The sequence below is a fragment of the Mixophyes fleayi genome, chromosome 12 (genome assembly GCF_038048845.1).
Source record: "Mixophyes fleayi isolate aMixFle1 chromosome 12, aMixFle1.hap1, whole genome shotgun sequence".
Lineage (NCBI taxonomy): Eukaryota > Metazoa > Chordata > Amphibia > Anura > Limnodynastidae > Mixophyes > Mixophyes fleayi.
The window spans coordinates 66,591,257-66,612,594 of record NC_134413.1 but is presented as its reverse complement, the minus strand read 5'-3'; the positions used below and the strand labels follow the sequence as shown (position 1 = coordinate 66,612,594).

Below are 21,338 nucleotides of genomic sequence, written 5' to 3'. Positions count from 1 at the left end.
GCCATACATTACAAGGGGTTTGGATTCTCGCCCCTCCAAACTGCAAGGTAGCAAATCCTGTGGTCTGGGGATGACAACCGCTGGTGATGTGAGGTGGTTTGAAAAGCCCCCAAAGTGTATTTTAGTAAATATCCCCTAAAAGTGTGATGAGGCTAAAAATTACCAACATTTTAGGGGACGCTAATCCAAATCAAACATTGAGAATTCGCAACAGACCAGTATTAACATTTGCCAACAGATGACTCCAGGGGCTAGATTTACTAAGCTGCGGGTTTAAAAAAGTGGGGATGTTGCCTATAGCAACCAATCAGATTCTAGCTTTCATTTATTTAGTACCTTCTACAAAATGACAGCTAGAATCTGATTGGTTGCTATAGGCAACATCCCCACTTTTTCAAACCCGCAGCTTAGTAAATCTAGCCCCAGTACTCTATGACTACTGACATAATCCATTATTATTTGTTATTTAATTTCACTTGAACCCTACTAAAGGAACCAGCAGTCAACCACGTACAGGCACAAACTGGCTGATAACAGTGAACAATAGCTTGTGTACATTGAAAATGAACTTTAAACACAATGTAGAACATTCCACGTTCTATCAATGTACTGGAATCTTTACACATATATTTGTGAATGTTACTAGTAGATCTTTTATTTAATGTAAATTGCATTTTAGGTTTAATGAAATTTTAAAAGGGTGGTGCTCAACCTTTTTTTTGAAGCTGGGAGCCCCAGTATTAATGTGCTATTGGCCACCCCAATAAAATGTTCTGCGTGTCAATCAGAAAGTTTCAAAAACAAAGTCTGGGGGGGGCGGATACATTTATCAAGCTGTGGGTTTGAATAAGTGGAGAAGTTGCCTATAGCAACCAATCAGATTCTAGCTGTCATTTTGTAAAATGTACTAAACAAATGACAGCTAGAATCTGATTGGTTGTTATACATCTCCACTTTTTCAAACCCACAGCTTGATAAATTTAACCCTGATACTACATCCAGGATCCTGACCCTCAGGGGGGGGGGCACATCTGAATTGTATGTTAGAGCAAGGATAGGACAGCAAAAAAGGATTGCAAACATGAAACCTTTAATTTGTTTATATAAAAGCTTTAAAATAATAGTGTTAATATATTGCAGGCTGGGATGAAGCAGCATCGCCACTTCCTACATATTTAATTCCCGAGAACAGTGGATAAAGTCAAATGCAGTCATGGAGGACATGGTACTTTCAATGTGAGCTCATCCACATAACTTGAGCTGGGTAGACATTGTTGCAGATATCGTGCAGGTTACATGATAAACGACTGTTTGCTCAGATATTACAAGAGTTTGTAGGCTTCCCCAATAATGTTTTATTGTTCCAAAGCATATTGCATCGTTTAATTTGGTTTTCTAACCTTCCTAAAAATCACGATCAATGATGTCGGGCAAATGCGGCATGTGAACGCACTCCTAGCCAGCATTAGGCAGATATCTGTAGAGTGTGCAGTCACGATCTTTTCAGCCGATGGTTACGAGAGATGAAGATCACAGGTCTGAAGGTAAATCGTGTAGGTGTGTAGGCATGGATCGGCATGCTCAGCAGAACCTCCAATCCTTGGTGAAATCATTACAGACATTGCATATGAAGTAGGATTGCATAGGTGTGTACCCAGCTTAACAGTAGCTGTACAGAACATAGTCAGGTCTTTGTTGGTCGTTCTTCCTGCTTGGACCGTGTCCTCATTTACTTACTACTCCCTTTCATGTGCAAATGAAGGACACAGAGGGTGTTTGGAATAGATCACTGTAAAAAAAGTTCCTCAGGACAAGATGCGAGAATTCCCCTTGTGGGATAATTGGTTTCAACCCCCCACATCTTTAGGATGAGCAGCTCTACCCCCAAATTTGGAGATTAACCATCTGGGTGAGGAGGCGAAGGGAATTTCAATAATGAGCCCAGGTAGAGGGCAAGTGAGCGCCCCCAACCTATACTCTGCTCTTTTAGGATAAGTATGCTAAATACATAAGGATATCATGTTATTTGTGATGGGCAAGATAAGAGTTCCTTGGCAATGCTAGACGTTGCAGGTAATCGAAGTTTAGCCCATGATGCTTCTTCCATTGTAGTAGAATTTAAGGCATGTGCTCTACCATTAGTTTATGGTATTGCACAATCAAAGAGTCACTATTTGGTCACTACGTATCACTGTGTCCCTGCAGGCACCGGATGGCCAAGACATGCTTGTCCCTCCCCTGGGAAAAGCAGCGGACTTTGGCTGTAATGCTGGACCAGATCATGGATGCACGGGAAAGCCGGACCGCTGTCGCCGAGCATGAAATGACCGTCTGGTATGCCTATCAACTTCACGTGCAGGATGCTGTAATGTCCTCTGTCAAACAAAGAGAAAGAAATTGACATGTAAAAAGCTTAGCTTGATTGCAACCTTATTAGCTATGCACAATTCACCATCACCATTTATTTATATAGCGCCACTAATTCCGCAGCGCTGTACAGAGAACTCACTCACATCAGTCCCCGCCCCATTGCAGCTTACGGTCTAAGGAAGGAGGGAGAGATAGAGAGACTAAGGTCAATTTTGATAGCAGCCAATTAACCTGCCAGTATGTTTTTGGAGTGTGGGAGGAAACCGGAGCACCTGGAGGAAACCCACGCAAACACGGGGAGAATATGCAAACTCCACACAGATAAGGCCATGGTCGGGAATTGAACTCATGACCTCAGTGCTGTGAGGCAGAAGTGCTAACCACTGAGCCACCGTGCTGCCCCAATTGTATGCAACGGTCAGCTTTGCAAGTGTGAATCTTGTATTCCGCTATATATAAATATTCAGTGACTATAATGAACATCCTTTAGCATTGTTCACATTTTATTATCCTACAGTGTGGTATCAAAATTAAATTAATGTGGGAGTTTTAACTAATAATATACACCACATATAAATAAAAAAAAGAAATTAAAAGTATTTTCTTAATTAGTCACTCGTAAAAAAAACATACAATAATTTATTACATAAGTATTCACTCCCCTCTTTATTACACTTGGTAGATGCACCGCAAGTCTCTTCACTTTAGTCTCTACCAGATTGGCATATCCGGGTACTGCACAAGAATCATTCCAAACATTCTTGATGGCATTGAGGTCTGACTGAGCCAAATCCAGGGGGCATATTTACTAAACTGGGGGTTTGAAAAAGTGGCGTTGTTGCCTATAGCAACCAATCAGATTCTAGTTATCATTTTGTAGAATGTACTAAATAAAGGATAACTAGAATCTGATTGGCTGCTATAGGCAACATCTCCACTTTTTCAAACTCACGGTTTAGTACCCCCCCCAGGACATTGATTCCTTTGTATTTCCAACACTCCAATGTGGCTTTTGCTGCAGGAGAAAACATTAAATCTTGGCCTCATCAGACCACAGGTTCTTAATTCATAGTAAGATTTCATATGATTTTCTTTTAACAATGGTATTTTCTTGATAAAGCTTATGTTATGGGAGGGTCATAGACAGTCACTCCTATTTCAGCCATATAGGACTGTAACTGTCAGAGTTGCCTTAGGACCCTGGTGGCCTCCAGGACAAGTCCCCTCCTGACATGAATGATGAGTTTCTGACAATTTCTAGACAAATTCACAGGTGTCCAAAATTCTCTCCATTAGGATGACCTTGAAAATGTGAGTCATTAGAAGTCTTTGATTTCTTCTCATATCCTCCCCCTGTTTGGTGCTTTCAATAACCATTTCTTGGATTTGCTTTATATGATCTTCATGATGAAGCCCTGACTTGCAAACGCCATAGCTAATTTTTTCCACATTTATTTTTAAATCAATCGAAAAAACACTAAATTGTGCACACATGGACTCCCACCAATTACGATACCTCTGAACACTACTGATTGCACCGGGTTTCATTTAAGCGCGTCTAAGCAGAATGGATGCAATCAATTTTTGCCTGTTTTTTTATTTACAATTAAGAAAAAGTTTGTTTTTGTTTTGGGGTTTTTTAAGTTGGCAGTACATGTTACTTCCTGAATAAGTTCATTTTGATTCCATGACAATAAATTGTGATAAATGCTAAAGGAAGTGAATACTTTTTATAGCCAGTGTATATAAGACAGAGTATCTGTCATTTTTCTACTGTCTGTTCAGGGAAATAATAACAGCTCTTATTTCAGTCTTGTCGCACTGTGTAGCTGCTCCAGTTTCTTATGGTTGATGAACATGTAATTACTGAATAATTCTTTTGGTCAGATCCATAGTGCCTGTTAATAGAAAGCTTTAGAAACATATTTGCATTGACCTTCTTGTCACAAAGAAAGTGGAATAGTGTTTGCAGGCAGGTATATTAGTCCCAGGTTTCTAACTTACATGTTTTAAAACCCCAGGAAGAGTGTTTATATTTGGGAAATGCTAGTAAAGGGTTCCTGGGGTTGTAGATGGAGAGAGAAGGGTGGGCTCCACTTACAAGGCCCAGTCCTGGTCTTCTGTTCTGCTGTCAGACTGATTAATGTTGGCAGCTGTGAACTGTGTTTAAAAGGCTGCTAGGCAGTGGATTCAGTCTCTAACTACCTGGGGAAAGGGACTGCAAAGTCTCTGAGAGAGGAAGACGGATCTTTGCAGTAAGGAAACCGTGCTGGAACTTCTTATGTTTTGTTTTAGTTTGTTAGTCGGGACTGACTTGTATATAGTTAGAGCCGGACAGGCAAGGTATTTATTTTGAAGTTCAAAAGTGGTTAGCACTTGTCTCACAGCACTGGAGTCATGAGTTCAATTCCCGTGGGTTTCCTCCAGGTGCTCCGGTTTCCTCCCACACTCCAAAAACATACTGGTAGGTTAATTGGCTGCTATCAAAATTGACCCTAGTCTGTGTGTGTTTGTGTGTCTGTGTATGTTAGGGGATTTAGACTGTAAGCTCCAATGGGGCAGGAACTGATGTGAGTGAGTTCTCTGTACAGCGCTGCGGAATTAGTGGCGCTATATAAATAACTGATGATGATGATTTTCTTGCTTAATACAACTTCAGCCAGTTGTACCCAAAACTTTGGACTTTTGTGATCTCTCGGCTGCTACCTTCTACCCCAGGAGATGATACCCGTTCCCCTACCTCGGTCACAATATATAATAATGGCACCTTATCCCCTCAAAGTAAACACTTGTATATCACTTAATGTATATGTAGCATAATGTTTACCAATTGCATTATCTTACATTTATTTACGTTGGAGCACGTTTTTCTTGCCATCTTAATCTTGTCCTTGTGAATTACTTGTTTAGCGTAATCTGTAAATATGGTCACCTCAATTTCTAGGTCATCCAGGAGGGCATTAATGAAATATTAAATAGGACCCAATACTGATTGAGTGGTACTCACCTAACTGACAGGAAGAACATGCTTTCAGCTTCTGTGCGCACTAAGAAGCTCCCAGCTTCGCTTTTGTGCAAACGTCTCTCTGCGTCCGTACAGCTCATAGCTCCGTGGAACCACCTGTAGAGGGAATGAGGTTTGAGACGCCCCCAAAAAAATAACCATTCGTCACTATCTCACCATCTGTTACAGAAAGACTCACCCTTGTCTTTGGAGCTCTCCACAATTTGCCTTCCGCCCTCTTGAGGTGTCTTTAGGGGGAGATCCGTGTTCTCTGTGACCTGTGAGCTCGGGGCTAGAGGGTCTGAGATTTACAGGGCTTTTCGGAGCGGACTGTAGGAGCCGTGCTCTTGAGTGGGGAGAACCACAAGGCCATCCTGAGCCCTCAAACTGGACTGTAGGTGACAGGACAAAACAGAGTTACATTTATTCACATAGCTAACGATTCACTGTATCCCGCGTACCGTCCGTCTCTAGCTAGTGTCACATGAGCTATAGAACAGCGGAACGTTATTGTGAGAAACCAGAGAGCAAGATTTAAAGGGCAGAGGAATTAGGAGCTTAAATATCGTGTTACTTATAGCTATAAAGCGGTAGAATTTTGTAGCTTGTTTGCTAACATCCGTAAGGACAAGTCCGCCTTTTGTACTCGTTGTTACATACTCTCTAGTAGAGTGTACTTAGCTCTTACTAGAATCCAACCCCAACCTCTTCATCATTTGTCAATGGCTTTCAAATCTCTAGGACAGTGTTGGCTAACCAGTGACACTCCAGGTGTTGTGAAACTACAAGTCCCAGCATACCCTTCCAGCAATAAGCTGCTATATATTGGCAAAGCATGCTGGGACTTGTAGTTTCACAACACCTGGAGCGTCACAGGTTAGCCAACACTGCACTAGGAGGTTATTCACAGTGGAAATATGAAAACGTTGACAATAGCAGAGGAAGCAACGGGTTTATACGGCTCATCAATACAGAAAGAAACAGAGCGGAACTTTAAAACTTGGGTAAGCGTTAAATACGCTTTACTACAGAGATTAAATAGAAAACTATAGAAACACGGCAAGGCTTGTGCTGGTAAAAATAGCCCTTGGTGTTTACACGAGTTAAAGAACCTACAAAAATCTACAAAAAGTCGATGTATCTTTTAATCATATATATTACAGTCATTTTACGTAAAGGTCTTATTCTTTTGGCAGGTATTCTCATTCTTACAGCAGGTATTCTCATTCTTACAGCAGGTATTCTCATTCTTACAGCAGGTATTCTCATTCTTACAGCAGGTATTCTCATTCTTACAGCAGGTATTCTCATTCTTACGGCAGATATTCATATTCTTACGGCAGGTATTCATATTCTTATGGCAGGTATTCTCATTCTTACGGCAGGTATTCATATTCTTATGGCAGGTATTCTCATTCTTACAGCAGGTATTCATATTCTTATGGCAGGTATTCTCATTCTTACGGCAGGTATTCATATTCTTATGGCAGGTATTCTCATTCTTACAGCAGGTATTCTCATTCTTACAGCAGTATTCATATTCTTATGGCAGGTATTCTCATTCTTACAGCAGATATTCATATTCTTACGGCAGGTATTCTCATTCTTACGGCAGGTATTCTCATTCTTACGGCATGTATTCTCATTCTTACGGCAGGTATTCTCATTCTTACGGCAGGTATTCTCATTCTTACGGCAGGTATTCATATTCTTATGGCAGGTATTCTCATTCTTACAGCAGGTATTCATATTCTTATGGCAGGTATTCTCATTCTTACGGCAGGTATTCATATTCTTACGGCAGGTATTCATATTCTTACGGCAGGTATTCTCATTCTTACAGCAGGTATTCATATTCTTACGGCAGGTATTCTAATTCTTACAGCAGATATTCTCATTCTTACAGCAGGTATTCTCATTCTTACGGCAGGTATTCATATTCTTACAGAAGGTATTCTCATTCTTACGGCAGGTATTCATATTCTTATGGCAGGTATTCTCATTCTTACAGCAGATATTCTCATTCTTACAGCAGGTATTCTCATTCTTACAGCAGGTATTCATATTCTTACGGCAGGTATTCATATTCTTATGGCAGGTATTCTCATTCTTACGGCAGGTATTCATATTCTTACGGCAGGTATTCTAATTCTTACAGCAGATATTCTCATTCTTACAGCAGGTATTCTCATTCCTACGGCAGGTATTCATATTCTTATGGCAGGTATTCTCATTCTTACAGCAGATATTCTCATTCTTACAGCAGGTATTCTCATTCTTACAGCAGGTATTCTCATTCTTACAGCAGGTATTCTCATTCTTACAGCAGGTATTCATATTCTTACGGCAGGTATTCATATTCTTACAGCAGGTATTCTCATTCTTACGGCAGGTATTCATATTCTTACGGCAGGTATTCTCATTCTTACGGCAGGTATTCATATTCTTACGGCAGGTATTCTCATTCTTACAGCAGATATTCTCATTCTTACAGCAGGTATTCTCATTCTTACGGCAGGTATTCATATTCTTATGGCAGGTATTCTCATTCTTACAGCAGGTATTCTCATTCTTACAGCAGGTATTCATATTCTTACAGCAGGTATTCTCATTCTTACAGCAGGTATTCTCATTCTTACAGCAGGTATTCTCATTCTTACAGCAGGTATTCTCATTCTTACAGCAGGTATTCTCATTCTTATAGCAGGTATTCTCATTCTTACAGCAGGTATTCTCATTCTTACAGCAGGTATTCATATTCTTACGGCAGGTATTCTCATTCTTACAGCAGGTATTCATATTCTTAAAGGCAGGTATTCTCATTCTTACGGCAGGTATTCATATTCTTAAAGGCAGGTATTCTCATTCTTACGGCAGGTATTCTCATTCTTACGGCAGGTATTCATATTCTTACAGCAGGTATTCTCATTCTTACAGCAGGTATTCTCATTCTTACAGCAGGTATTCTCATTCTTACAGCAGGTATTCTCATTCTTACAGCAGGTATTCTCATTCTTATAGCAGGTATTCTCATTCTTACAGCAGGTATTCTCATTCTTACAGCAGGTATTCATATTCTTACGGCAGGTATTCTCATTCTTACAGCAGGTATTCATATTCTTAAAGGCAGGTATTCTCATTCTTACGGCAGGTATTCATATTCTTAAAGGCAGGTATTCTCATTCTTACGGCAGGTATTCTCATTCTTACGGCAGGTATTCATATTCTTATGGCAGGTATTCTCATTCTTACGGCAGGTATTCATATTCTTATGGCAGGTATTCTCATTCTTACGGCAGGTATTCATATTCTTACGGCAGGTATTCTCATTCTTACGGCAGGTATTCATATTCTTACGGCAGGTATTCATATTCTTACGGCAGGTATTCTCATTCTTAGGGCAGGTATTCTCATTCTTACGGCAGGTATTCATATTCTTACGGCAGGTATTCTCATTCTTACGGCAGGTATTCTCATTCTTACGGCAGGTATTCTCATTCTTACGGCAGGTATTCTCATTCTTACGGCAGGTATTCATATTCTTACGGCAGGTATTCTCATTCTTACAGCAGATATTCTCATTCTTACAGCAGGTATTCATATTCTTATGGCAGGTATTCTCATTCTTACGGCAGGTATTCATATTCTTACGGCAGGTATTCTCATTCTTACGGCAGGTATTCTCATTCTTACGGCAGGTATTCATATTCTTACGGCAGGTATTCTCATTCTTACAGCAGATATTCTCATTCTTACAGCAGGTATTCATATTCTTATGGCAGGTATTCTCATTCTTACGGCAGGTATTCATATTCTTACGGCAGGTATTCTCATTCTTACGGCAGGTATTCTCATTCTTACGGCAGGTATTCTCATTCTTACGGCAGGTATTCATATTCTTACGGCAGGTATTCTCATTCTTACAGCAGATATTCTCATTCTTACAGCAGGTATTCATATTCTTATGGCAGGTATTCTCATTCTTACAGCAGGTATTCTCATTCTTACGGCAGGTATTCATATTCTTACGGCAGGTATTCTCATTCTTACGGCAGGTATTCATATTCTTACGGCAGGTATTCTCATTCTTACAGCAGATATTCTCATTCTTACAGCAGGTATTCATATTCTTATGGCAGGTATTCTCATTCTTACAGCAGGTATTCTCATTCTTACAGCAGGTATTCTCATTCTTACGGCAGGTATTCATATTCTTACGGCAGGTATTCTCATTCTTACGGCAGGTATTCTCATTCTTACGGCAGGTATTCTCATTCTTACAGCAGGTATTCATATTCTTACGGCAGGTATTCTCATTCTTACAGCAGGTATTCATATTCTTATGGCAGGTATTCATATTCTTATGGCAGGTATTCTCATTCTTACAGCAGGTATTCTCATTCTTACGGCAGGTATTCATATTCTTACAGCAGGTATTCTCTACCTGCAAATGCTCGGCTGATATTATCTTTCTTCCACTCCCACGGCTGGTCATACTCATCTGCTGGTCTTTCATCTTCAGAGGGTTGGAACCTTTCATGAGGGATGGTCCTGTATTTATCATTGTATGGAGAGTCGTACAGCTGCAAAACCTTGTCTGTCTCCTTCTCCCCCGTGCTGAGCTGATCTATAGACATAGTAAAAGAGATTACAGTTAATAATAACATATTAGTGTAAGGGGTGGATGTAACAAACTTTTGTATAAGGAAAAGTGGATGTGTTGCCCATAGCAGCCAATCATATTCTAGCTATCATCTAGTACAGTGAGCAACAGGCGGCCGGCCAAGCCTTCACCTGCGGCCCAGCAGTCTGCTACTCCCGCTGTTATTCGCTGCTTTACCTCACGTGACGCAAGGAGGTCACGCCACATAACGGAGGAGAAGAGTTTGCAGTGTGCTCCCCCCGTCCTCAGTGGGGCCCTTTGTCATCTTGTAGGGCCGCATCCACCCTTCCAGAGTTGCCCATCATTGATTCAGCACATTCTAGAGTTGCCCATCACTGATTTAGCACATTCTAGAACATGATAGCTAGAATCTGATTGGTTGCTATGAGCAAAACCTCCACTTTCCCTTTTTGTTTGATAACTCTGCCCCTAAGACGTTCTCATATCCCCCCCCCCCCCACCACCACCATTCATAGAGACTTGGGGCTAGATTGACTAAACTGCAGGTTTGAAAAAGTGGAGATGTTGCCTATGGCAACCAATCAGATTCTAGCTGTGATTTTGTAGAATGTACTAAATAAATGATACCTAGAATCTGATTGGTTGCTATAGGCAACATCTCCACTATTTCAAACTCGCAGTTTAGTAAATATACCCCTTGCACTAAACACAGGTTTATTTACAAGTTGTGAGGACCTTTTCACTCAGATACATCACAAAGAGCGTGTATTGGCCAAAATGCTTAAAGCATCCTTAATAACAACTGTTAGATATAAAGGCAATGTTAGATAACAAAACATGGCTACCATGGAGAGCCGATCTGTACATTGCTACACAATACATTTCCACACAATATTTTAAGTTACATTACCTAAATAAAGCTGTCTGGACTGGTATTTCCTAAGTTAAAATCTTATTGAAGGTGGAAAACATCTTTGATAAGTTCTTAGGGTTCCCTTCTAATATCAATTATAAGATACAACAAGTGGGGACAGAACGACTGTGAATAAAATATAGGCAGCCATTTTGTTTGCATGCAAGAACAACATGTCCCCACTAAATAGTGGCAGGTTACGCATACTTGCCAACTCTCCTGGGAGAGCTGACAATTCTTCTGCCTCTGCCCACTTCCAGATTTGAAGCCTCCATGAGTCTCCGGGAATCGCATCATTTTGGCCCGCCCCCCGTGCTAAATGTTTGCGTCATTACGTCACAGGGGGCAGGGCCAAAATGCAGCGATTCGCGGAACCGCTACACTGAGACTCCCGGAGGCCAATCGTTAAAGTTTGGCAACTATGAGGTTACGTTGGAAACATTTTACAACTTATACTGGTTACCAATTTTAAACTAATGTTGGAAAAACCACGGTACCTTCATCTGTTCTGGAATTACAAGTATTTTATGTTATTGATTACAGTTATAGATTTAGAGTTATAAAATCATCTGCAGCTAGATGATCATTTTGCACAACGCAATCATCCGGTACAATCTCTCTTTAGATTTGAGGTCAAACTGTACGTGGTACTTGTCTGTACCTGGCTGAGGTCCCTGACTGTTATACGGCTCCATGTAACTGGTGTCTTCCATTTCCTCATGATCACATTGATTGTTCTTCAAGTCAAATGGATTAGAATAATCACAGACACTGGTGACCTGTATTGAGATTGAAGAAACAACATTATCACAATCCTTATAAACATAATAACCATAGTCACGAATCCAATATAAAACTCTTCTACTAACATACAAGGCCGTCAACATAATTGCACCAACATACATCTCCTCACTTGTCTCAAAATACCTCCCAACTCGACACCTCCGTTCTGCGTCTCACTTTCACTCTCATCACATCCTCCCATTTTCGGTTACAGGACTTTTTTCGGACTGCACCCACTTTGTGGAATTCCCTCCCTCGCGGAGTAAGACTTTCTTCTAATCTTCAAGCGTTCTCTGATAACCAACCTCTTCAGACAAGCTTATAATATTCCTCAACCAGCATCTTAATCTCCCTAGGTTACCATATTACCACCTCTACACAGCTAACACAAGACAACAACCCTCTGACCAACATAGTTGTGTGACTGATCACACAGCCCACTCAATACTTTTTATCTCTGCATTCTAGCTGGTCCAATGTGCAATATGATGTAGCACGTGCCCTTGTGTATCAAACTCCCATTGTCCTATAGATTGTAAGCTTGCCTCTCTGTCTGTATTTATTACCCAGTATTGTCTTATATATGTTTGTTCCCAATTGTAAATCGCTACGGAATCTGCTGGTGCTATATAAATAAATGATGATGATGATGATAACCATAGTCGCACCATCTGGAGTGAAATTACCAGCTCCATCCCCTGTCTATGTCATATAGTACAATTGGCTCCCAAGACCTGGAGTACCATGGACTAAAAGCTAACATCTGATTGGGTGCTACAGGTTAACATGTTTCATGAAATGAAATAAGTCTGCTTGTGTTTTGTTTAAATGCTCCTTTTCCTCTAGTGAAGAGCTTTTAGATAGCAGCATACCTCCCAGCATTTAGCAATTTAGCATCCTCGAAAGTGGGACAAAATAAGCCCCACCCATGTTTGGAGCAAACCACGCCCACAAGTGGAAGTATTGATTCAAACTCCACCCAATTTCCCTTTAAGCTCCGCCCCTTCGTTGGGTCAAAAATCGAGACAGTTGGGAGGTATGTAGTAGCAATAACAACAACATACAGTGGGTATAAAAAGTATTCACCCCTTTGGTATGACATTTAATTTTCTTACATCATGAAATCATCATCATCATCATTTATTTATATAGCGCCACTAATTACGCAGCGCTGTACAGAGAACTCATTCACATCAGTCCCTGCCCCATTGGGGCTTACAGTCTAAATTCTCTAACACACACATAAACTAGGGTGATTTTGATAGCTGCCAATTAACCTACTAGTACAGGCTTGGCTTACCTGTGGCACTCCAAGTGTTGTGAAACTACAAGCCCCAGCTTGCTTTGCCAATATATAGCAGCTTATTGCTGGAAGGGTATGCTGGGACTTGTAGTTTCACAATACATGGAGTGCCACAGGTTAGACCAGCCTGTACTAATATGTTTTGGGGGTGTGGGAGGAAACTCGAAAGTAACCCACGCAAACACGGGGAGAACATACAAACTCCACACAGATAAAGCCATGATCGGGAATCAAACTCATGACCCCAGCACTGTAATCAGAATGGATTCTTACTGTTCATCAAATGACAAATAAAATTAAAAAATATCTAAAGCATTTTATTTTTACAATTAAAACAAAACGACAATGATTGATTGCGTAAGTGTTGATCGCTTTTACAACCAAATAAACTCTGGTGCGATCAGTTTCCAGAGGTTACATAATGAATTGCTCGGAGTCCACCTGTGGACAATTAAAGACTTTCAATTGATTTAAAAACACACAGACCTATCTGTGAGAGGTCCCACAGTTGGTTAGAGCATTCCCAGCCAAGAGCTTCATCATGAAGGCAAATCCAAGAAAAGGTTAATTGAAAAGCATCTATCAGGGGAAGGATATAAAAAAAAATTCAAAGGCTTTTATTATCCGCCGAAAACTCTGTCAAACCCATCATAAAGAAATAGAGACAATAAGGCACAAATGTGAATTTGTCTAGAACAGATTGTTGAAAACAGAGTTTAGTGAGAAGGTGTTAGATATGTCGCACAGAGGAGAAATTGTCCGTTGCACAACAATAACTTTCCCACAGTCTGCGTTTTATGGGACAAAAGAAAAAAGAAAACCACTGTGGAAGAAAAATCACAGGAAATGTTGACAATAGTTTTCCAGAAAGCACATTGGAGACCTTCATACCAAGTGGAGGCAGATTCTATGGCCTGTTAAGACCAAGATTGAACTTTCTGGACTTAACGCTACGCGCTATGTTTGGTTGGCGGGAGCATAATTCTATGGGAAATCTTCTATGGTTCAGGGACCGGAAAACCTGTCAAAATAGAGGGCAAACGAACAGATCAAAATATTGACATATCTTGGCGGAAACACTGCTGTAGTATGCAAGAGACCTAGGACGTGGGGGAAGATTGATATTGCAGCAGGTCTATGACCCAAAGCGTAAAACAAAATCTATATTGACTTAGCTTGAAATAAAACCGAAAAAAATCATTGTCATTGGGTGGTCCAGTCAAATTCCAGTCGTCGATCTCATTCAAGCTCATTGAAAATCTGTGGAACAATTTAAAACTAGCTGTTCAACAGGGGTTCCCATTCAGTCTGATGCAACTTTGCCAAAAAATAATGGCAGACAATTGCAGATGTGCAATTGTCTCGCAAGAATATCCTTATATAAACATGGACGTGCATGTTTAAGGAATAAAGTGACAGAAGGTTTGCCAGGACGTACACAGAGCATTGTGAAAAATATTTTTTTTAACATTTGTCAGCTTCGGTTATCCAAGCTGCTGGGTGTGAATATTAGGAACAGGGATATATGGAAAATGCTTGAAGGTAATTCGCCAACAGGCATTTGGGGATCAGCACAAAACCTGGGAACTTGGACTGGAGTAAACAGTGAATGAACAAACCTAAGGTCTAGGGCCAGAGATCAGGATGACTAAAGTAATCTTCATTAGGAAAACCTGGACTGGAGTAAACAGTGAATGAACAAACCTAAGGTTTAGGGCCAGAGATCAGTATGACCAAGGTAATCTTCATTAGGAAAACCTGGACTGGAGTAAACAGTGAATGAACAAACCTAAGGTCTAGGCCAGAGATCAGTATGACCAAGGTAATCTTCATTAGGAAAACCTGGACTGGAGTAAACAGTGAATGAACAAACCTAAGATCCAGGGCCAGAGATCAGGCTGACCAAACCCTCAGTGAAGTTATCTTCATTAGTAAAACCTGGACTGGAACACATTTCACCCATATTAAGATGCTGGGTGAACTACACAGACATTTCCGTACTTGTTGTGAGATCCTCTTGCCTATTCTCAGCATCCACCGGTCTAATATGCACAACTATTATTTGTTTTGGTTATTCACATGCCTCTAATGATGCTTGGCCTCTTACACGTTTAATCTGTCACTAACCTGTCCTCCAGCATCCTCTTCTGCTCCTAGATGAGGTTTCCTTTTACACTCCGAAGGCTCCACCTTGATTAGCCGGTGTCTAGGAGACACTATGGTCAGTTGGAGCTCATCAAGTCTGGATTGGGAGCCCGAGAGACCTTTTTCGTTGTCCTTCTCCTCATATGGGTCTTCAAAATCTAGGCTCTTCTGAGCTCTGTAGGCTCTGAGAATTTCACTTTCTGTGTAGTCGGGTTTGGGAGGCTGTGGTGGAGACCTCTTACTCCCAAAATGTAAGTAATCCTTTAGCCACCGTGCCATTAGAAAACTGGCCTAAAGAAAGTAGGAGAGATAGAGTCTCAGTAATGTTAAGTTCCATCAAACAAAGTAATCACTTGAATGTCCTGACATGGTCGAACTGACAAACCAAAATCACCGTGTTTAGGCAACATTCTTGCGGCTCAGAATGATATGTCATGGAAGGACACCTAAATGGCCACAAAGTTCTAAAATGTTTTTTTTTTTAATTAACTCTGCAAAACTCAATCATATTCTCCCATCCATCATCTTCTGCCACAGTATGGTCTTAAAAGCATAAATCTTTGTGTGGAAGACTGGGGGTATATTTACTAAACTGCGGGTTTAAAAAAAATGGAGATGTTGCCTATAGCAACCAATCAGATTCTAGTTATCATTTATTTAGCGCATTCTACAAAATGACAGCTGGAATTTGATAGGTTGCTATAGGCAACACCTCCACTTTTTCAAACCCGCAGTTTAGTAAATATACCCCTTGGTCTTCACCTATGGAAGTCATTTTTACCTGCCAAGTAGTTTGTGACAGTGGTAAACCCTGGCTAAACGGTGCAAATAATGCGCACAATTATTCTGCGCATTCCCAGAATCAGACCATACGCCATAGAACGCAACAATGTTCAATTCATTTTCAAGCGCAAAGGACCCTTACTACAGCCTACAATATCAGGAGAAGGGGTGTATGCACTTAGTCAATGTACAGGAAGGGCGTACCAAGCTCAGCAGCGTCTGATGCAAGCTTTGGGAATCTCAAAGGTACGTGAATTTCAGTCGTATCACTTGCATCAGCTACAGGTCTGGTGTAAGTGCCGATCACTAGTCATTATTGGCGTAGTGGTTAGCACATCTGCCTTGCAGCACTGGGGTCATGAGTTCAATTCCCGACCTTGGCCTTATCTGTGAGGAGTTTGTATGTTCTCTCCGTGTTTGCCTGGGTTTCCTCCGGGTGCTCCGGTTTCCTCCCACACTCCAAAAAACATACTGGTAGGTTAATTGGCTGCTAACAAATTGACCCTAGTCTGTGTCTGTCTGTGTGTGTGTCTCTCTCTGTCTGTGTGTGTGTTAGGGATTTTAGACTGTACGCCCCAATGGGGCAGGGACTGATGTGAGTGAGGTCTCTGTACCGCGCTGCGGAATTAGTGGCGCTATATAAATAAATGGTGATGATGATGATGATGATCACTAGTCATTATAGCTGAGCTAGCATGCTGGAACGTGTGTTTGCTATCAGGAGCAGCTGTAAAAATGTATTTTATGTACAGGAAACATTAATTACATCCTAACAAATGTATTTCATGGAAAAAATGAATTTTTTATTTTTTTTCTATTTCATGTTTTGTCATTATTGACTATAGTATCAACAAGTGACATTAATTGGATAGTTTTTATATTTTTATGTGAGCTCTTTTGTGACTTGATATTGCACATGTATTTGACGTATCCTGCGACTTGTACATTTGTATTTGTCTTATCCTGCAGTGTCCCGTCTGTTAGAGCAGAGCGGACCTAGGGGTATATTTACTAAACTGCAGGTTTGAAAAAGTGGAGATGTTGCCTATAGCAACCAATCAGATTCTAGCTGTCATTTTGTAGAATGGACTAAATAAATGACAGCTAGAATCTGATTGGTTGCTATAGGCAACATCTCCACTTCTTAAAACCCGCAGTATAGTAAATATACCCCCTAGTCTAGGTAGATAGGACCACATCCATCTAATATGCATCAGATGGCTCAATGTGCAGCTGCTGTGATGTCCTTTTGGACACCGGAGTCCAGAATGGGAGGCTTGTGTTTGAGTGACCATTTACAGCAGGCAGATGGCTTGTGTTCGGTCAGCTGAGGCCATGAGGGCTGGCCACAGTGATTGATTAAGGCCTGGAGGCCATAAATGAGGAGTTACCTCAATCATTAACACTTTTTGTGTTTGTATGGAAGCCATATGGAAGGTAGTAATCAGCCAAGCTGTCCGTCTTTAAATCAACAGCAATAGATCACAGCTGAGAGGCCAGCTACTATTAAATCACTATTACACACCATGTAACATAGCTGGAGGCATGAGGGACATGGATCTTGTCCACCCTGCGAAAAAACCCCAATACCTCTAAAATTAAATAATAAGGTAAAAGAAAACACGCCAAGCACGGTGGCTCAGTGGTTAGCACTTCTGCCTCACAGCACTGGGGTCATGAGTTTGATTCCCGACCATGGCTTTATCTGTGTGGAGTTTGTATGTTCTCCCCGTGTTTGCGTGGGTTTCCTCCGGGTGCTCCGGTTTCCTCCGACATTCCAAAAACATACTGGTAGGTTAATTGACTGCTATCAAATTGACCTTAGTCTCTATCTGTCTGTCTATGTGTGTATGTTAGGCAATTTAGACTGCGAAATTAGTAGAGCTATATAAATAGTTGATGATGCCAAAAATAAAAGGCTAAAAAAGTTGGTCATCCGCTATCTCTCCCCCAGCTCACCAGGCATGCCTCATTAATTCTATGTGACAGGAGTGTGTATTTATTGGTGTCACACTATCACCATCCCCACAGTTTTCACCTGTTTACCCTCGGCCCTAAACTCATCGCACTTCGTCCCTAAGTATTACTGTAGAGATGGCCACATACCGTCATGGAGAAACATTTTAAAATAAAAGCAACACTTTTGTTCATGAACCGTACAACTAGGAAAGACCTGGATTAAATTCCTCATATTTGTTGTGGGTAAGCTCATTAGCATTAGCCAACGAACTAAAGGCATGAAACAACTATGAGAGTAATCACAGAAGAGTATTTTGTTCACCTGTTCACCACTTTGTTCACCTGTTCACTTTGTTCACCTGTTTTCCCCTATATCGTCAAAGCCACTGATAGGAAATTTGTTACCAACACAATATGTGTGACTGCACAGACAGACCCAATGGCCACCATTAAAATCCACAACCATTGTGCCCGGGCTTAGCAATTCCGTACCTGCCTCCCCTCCCCCTTGTATGTAATACAAAGTGCAACCAAAAAAATCCCTATCTGTTATGACAAAATCCATAGAAATCTTGTTTAGGAAGAAAAATATATTCTTTCCTAAACTGATCCAGCGCAAAAATCAGAAAATTGGTCTGGTCAGAATGTGGACCTATTTGTAAGTGCTTATGCTCTATTCTGTTTTGCAATACTGTTCCCCAAAAGAATCGATCCCTATTGATAAGCATTTTTAAGTTGTGTATCTGTGTAGCGGAGATAAGACCACAAAAACGTGTGCATGTAAAGTTCCAGTGTGTGTATGATTCCTGAGCAATTATTTCATTGAAATACAGAAACAATAACAGACTTCATTTAAATACGACACATTACAGTCAATGGTGTAGTTTAGAGGATTACTGTGCATTTAAGAATTTAGAATGCAGGGTCTCATTTGAAGTTAACTATAAGCGCATTTCCTTGCCATCATTTTGAATAATTTGTCACACAACTAACAGCGTTTGGAGCTGCCTGTATCTAACACATGTGGCCCCTTGCACTTCCAGAGGCCGGATCAGGGGCATTCACATGTGTATTAGAGAAAGGTCCTGTAGATGCAAGTTAGCCTTGCCCACTTAAGCAGCTCACAGATTAATGGTTAGCGTTCCCTCCGATTTGGGTGCAAGTTCTACGCTTGCCAAGTACTTGTGCATTGGTTATATCTATATTTAGAGATAACTACTGCAACTCTAAATACGGGCAGACTTATTTAACCTGCATATTTTTACAGGAGCCAGCTTGTAAACTTGTGTACAACCCTAAATTACCCCTATAACATCATTGCTGTACAGAGGAACATACACAAATACATTCAAATGCATTAACCACAAGATTTCCCTGCTTTAAAATCCCCATGACAAGTTGTTTAAAAAAAAAGTCAGCTTTTAAAGTACATGAAAACGCTTGTTTTCGTCAGCCTCCAAAAAAAGTTTTAATGCATAAGAACAAAAGAAAGTAAAAATGTATTTATATTTTAATATACCTTGAAAACATGAATCAAACAGCTTTGTGATTAGCAAGTATGGGACTACTACTGGGGAAGTAAGAAATGGTAAGATAGGATGATAAAAGAAACAGAATAATACAGAGAAATGCTTACCCTGCCACTATGTGATGCCCAAACTGAACTCCTTCTTTCTGGACCACTAATCTAATACATGGTGAGATGAAGACCTGTACCAAAATGAACAGAAATGCAACATTATTAATCAGATATAACTATCCCACCCCCCAAAAAACATCTTTTCAGCAGGCTGTGCTTAGCTCTAAGATGTGGTACTACAAGTCCCAGCAGGCGTGTAGACTAACAGCAGCTTGGAAGTGGAAGCCACAGGTTGGATACCTCTGTCCATCCTGTAACCAACTCGCTAGGAGCAGATTTGCATTGTCCGCATCACACAAAGGATAAAGGGAGTGGGAGAGTCGGAAATGCTAATAGAATTCTGCAAAGTTGCGCCCCCAGCCCCCAGGATTAGAGGGGGGTCCGCACCCACCCCTAGCCCCAATAACCCAGCATCACTTCACCTGAGCAGGGCTGGTGTCCTTGCAGCAGAGACATCCAGGGAAAGTAGCGTAGTATTGTCCCTGTTGGAGGATGGAGGGGGTGGTGGATGAATAGAGGAGGGGGCTGTCCTGGCTCCTTGTTAAACTCGCCCGGGGTGGGGGGAGAAGTAAGTCTGTATGTGATTGAAGGAGCAGCAGATTGCCTGCTGTTACTGAGCATTACACGGGGGAGGTATTGGGGAAGGGGGAGAGAGGGGGAAGTGGCTGGAGGTGAGAGATGGGCTAGTGCCACACTAGCAGATTGTGTGACCAACACGTTTTATTATGCTGCAATCATCATCATGTAAACTGCTTCTGATTCTCCACTTCTTGTGAACCACAAGTCCCAGCATGGGATGCCATGACATGGCTGCTGGGATTTATAGTGCACAATGGCTGGGGAGCCCATAGGAGGTTTTACAGCCTAAAATACATGTAAAGACAAAATGCAATCGAAATTAGAGTTGCAGTAGTTTAGTTTAACAATGCCATCATTATCATCATCATCATCATCATATATACCAGCCACGTGATTTAAAAGTTTAAATAGCCAAATATGGTAACACAGTTGTAGGCTTCTATTCCTCACTGCTAATCATGTTAATTTGGATATACTTTGTTAATCCAGCTATACTGTGGGTCTGAATTGTACACAAAAAAAAGCAGCTGAACCAAGTATTACATGAGCAAGAGAACATTTTATGGACCTCATACTTGCCAACTCTCCCGGAATTTCCGGGAGACTCCCGAAATTCGGGTTGGTCTCACGGACTCCCGGGAGAGCAGGCAAGACTCCCGCATCTTGCAACTGCCTTCCCAAAATGACGCGATTCGCGGTGAGATGCGTCAATTTGGCCCCACCACCTGCGAGAAAACAGCATTTTCATTGCAGGGACGGGGCCAAAATGACTACTGTGTGACATAATATGTACTGGGGCACTACTGTGTGACATAATATGTACTGGGGCACTACTGTGTGACATAATATGTACTGGGAGCACTACTGTGTGACATAATATGTACTGGGAGCACTACTGTGTGACATAATATGTACTGGAGGCACTACTGTGTGACATAATATGTACTGGGGACACTACTGTGTGACATAATATGTACTGGGGCACTACTGTGTGACATAATATGTACTGGGGACACTACTGTGTGACATAATATGTACTGGGAGCACTACTGTGTGACATAATATGTACTGGGAGCACTACTGTGTGACATAATATGTACTGGGAGCACTACTGTGTGACATAATATGTACTGGGGCACTACTGTGTGACATAATATGTACTGGAGGCACTACTGTGTGACATAATATGTACTGGGGGCACTACTGTGTGACATAATATGTACTGGGGCACTACTG

The 21,338-nt window shown here is 41.1% G+C and overlaps 1 protein-coding gene across 1 annotated transcript; it reads right to left on the bottom strand.

The window, feature by feature from the left end:
* Positions 1–1,068: 1,068 nt before the first annotated feature.
* Positions 1,069–20,136, bottom strand: LOC142109207 (SH2 domain-containing adapter protein D-like). The gene is made up of 8 exons (XM_075193306.1): positions 19,946–20,136; positions 19,521–19,594; positions 15,125–15,433; positions 11,573–11,690; positions 9,819–10,001; positions 5,574–5,766; positions 5,378–5,491; positions 1,069–2,375 (listed from the first exon to the last, which is right to left on the bottom strand). The coding sequence occupies exons 3-8, from the start codon at positions 15,419–15,421 to the stop codon at positions 2,189–2,191; spliced, it is 1,092 nt and encodes a 363-aa protein (XP_075049407.1). The 5' UTR covers positions 15,422–15,433; positions 19,521–19,594; positions 19,946–20,136; the 3' UTR covers positions 1,069–2,188.
* Between the last annotated feature and the right edge of the window lie 1,202 nt (positions 20,137–21,338).

Coding starts and splice junctions, on each gene's coding strand:
- LOC142109207 (XM_075193306.1), bottom strand. CDS start 15,421: ATGGCACGGTGGCTAAAGGATTACTTACATTTTGGGAGTAAGAGGTCT. Junction 10,002..11,572: donor CAGTCAGGGACCTCAGCCAG/GTACAGACAAGT, acceptor CTATGTCTATAG/ATCAGCTCAGCACGGGGGAG. Junction 2,376..5,377: donor ATGTTCTTCCTGTCAGTTAG/GTGAGTACCACT, acceptor TTTGTTTGACAG/AGGACATTACAGCATCCTGC.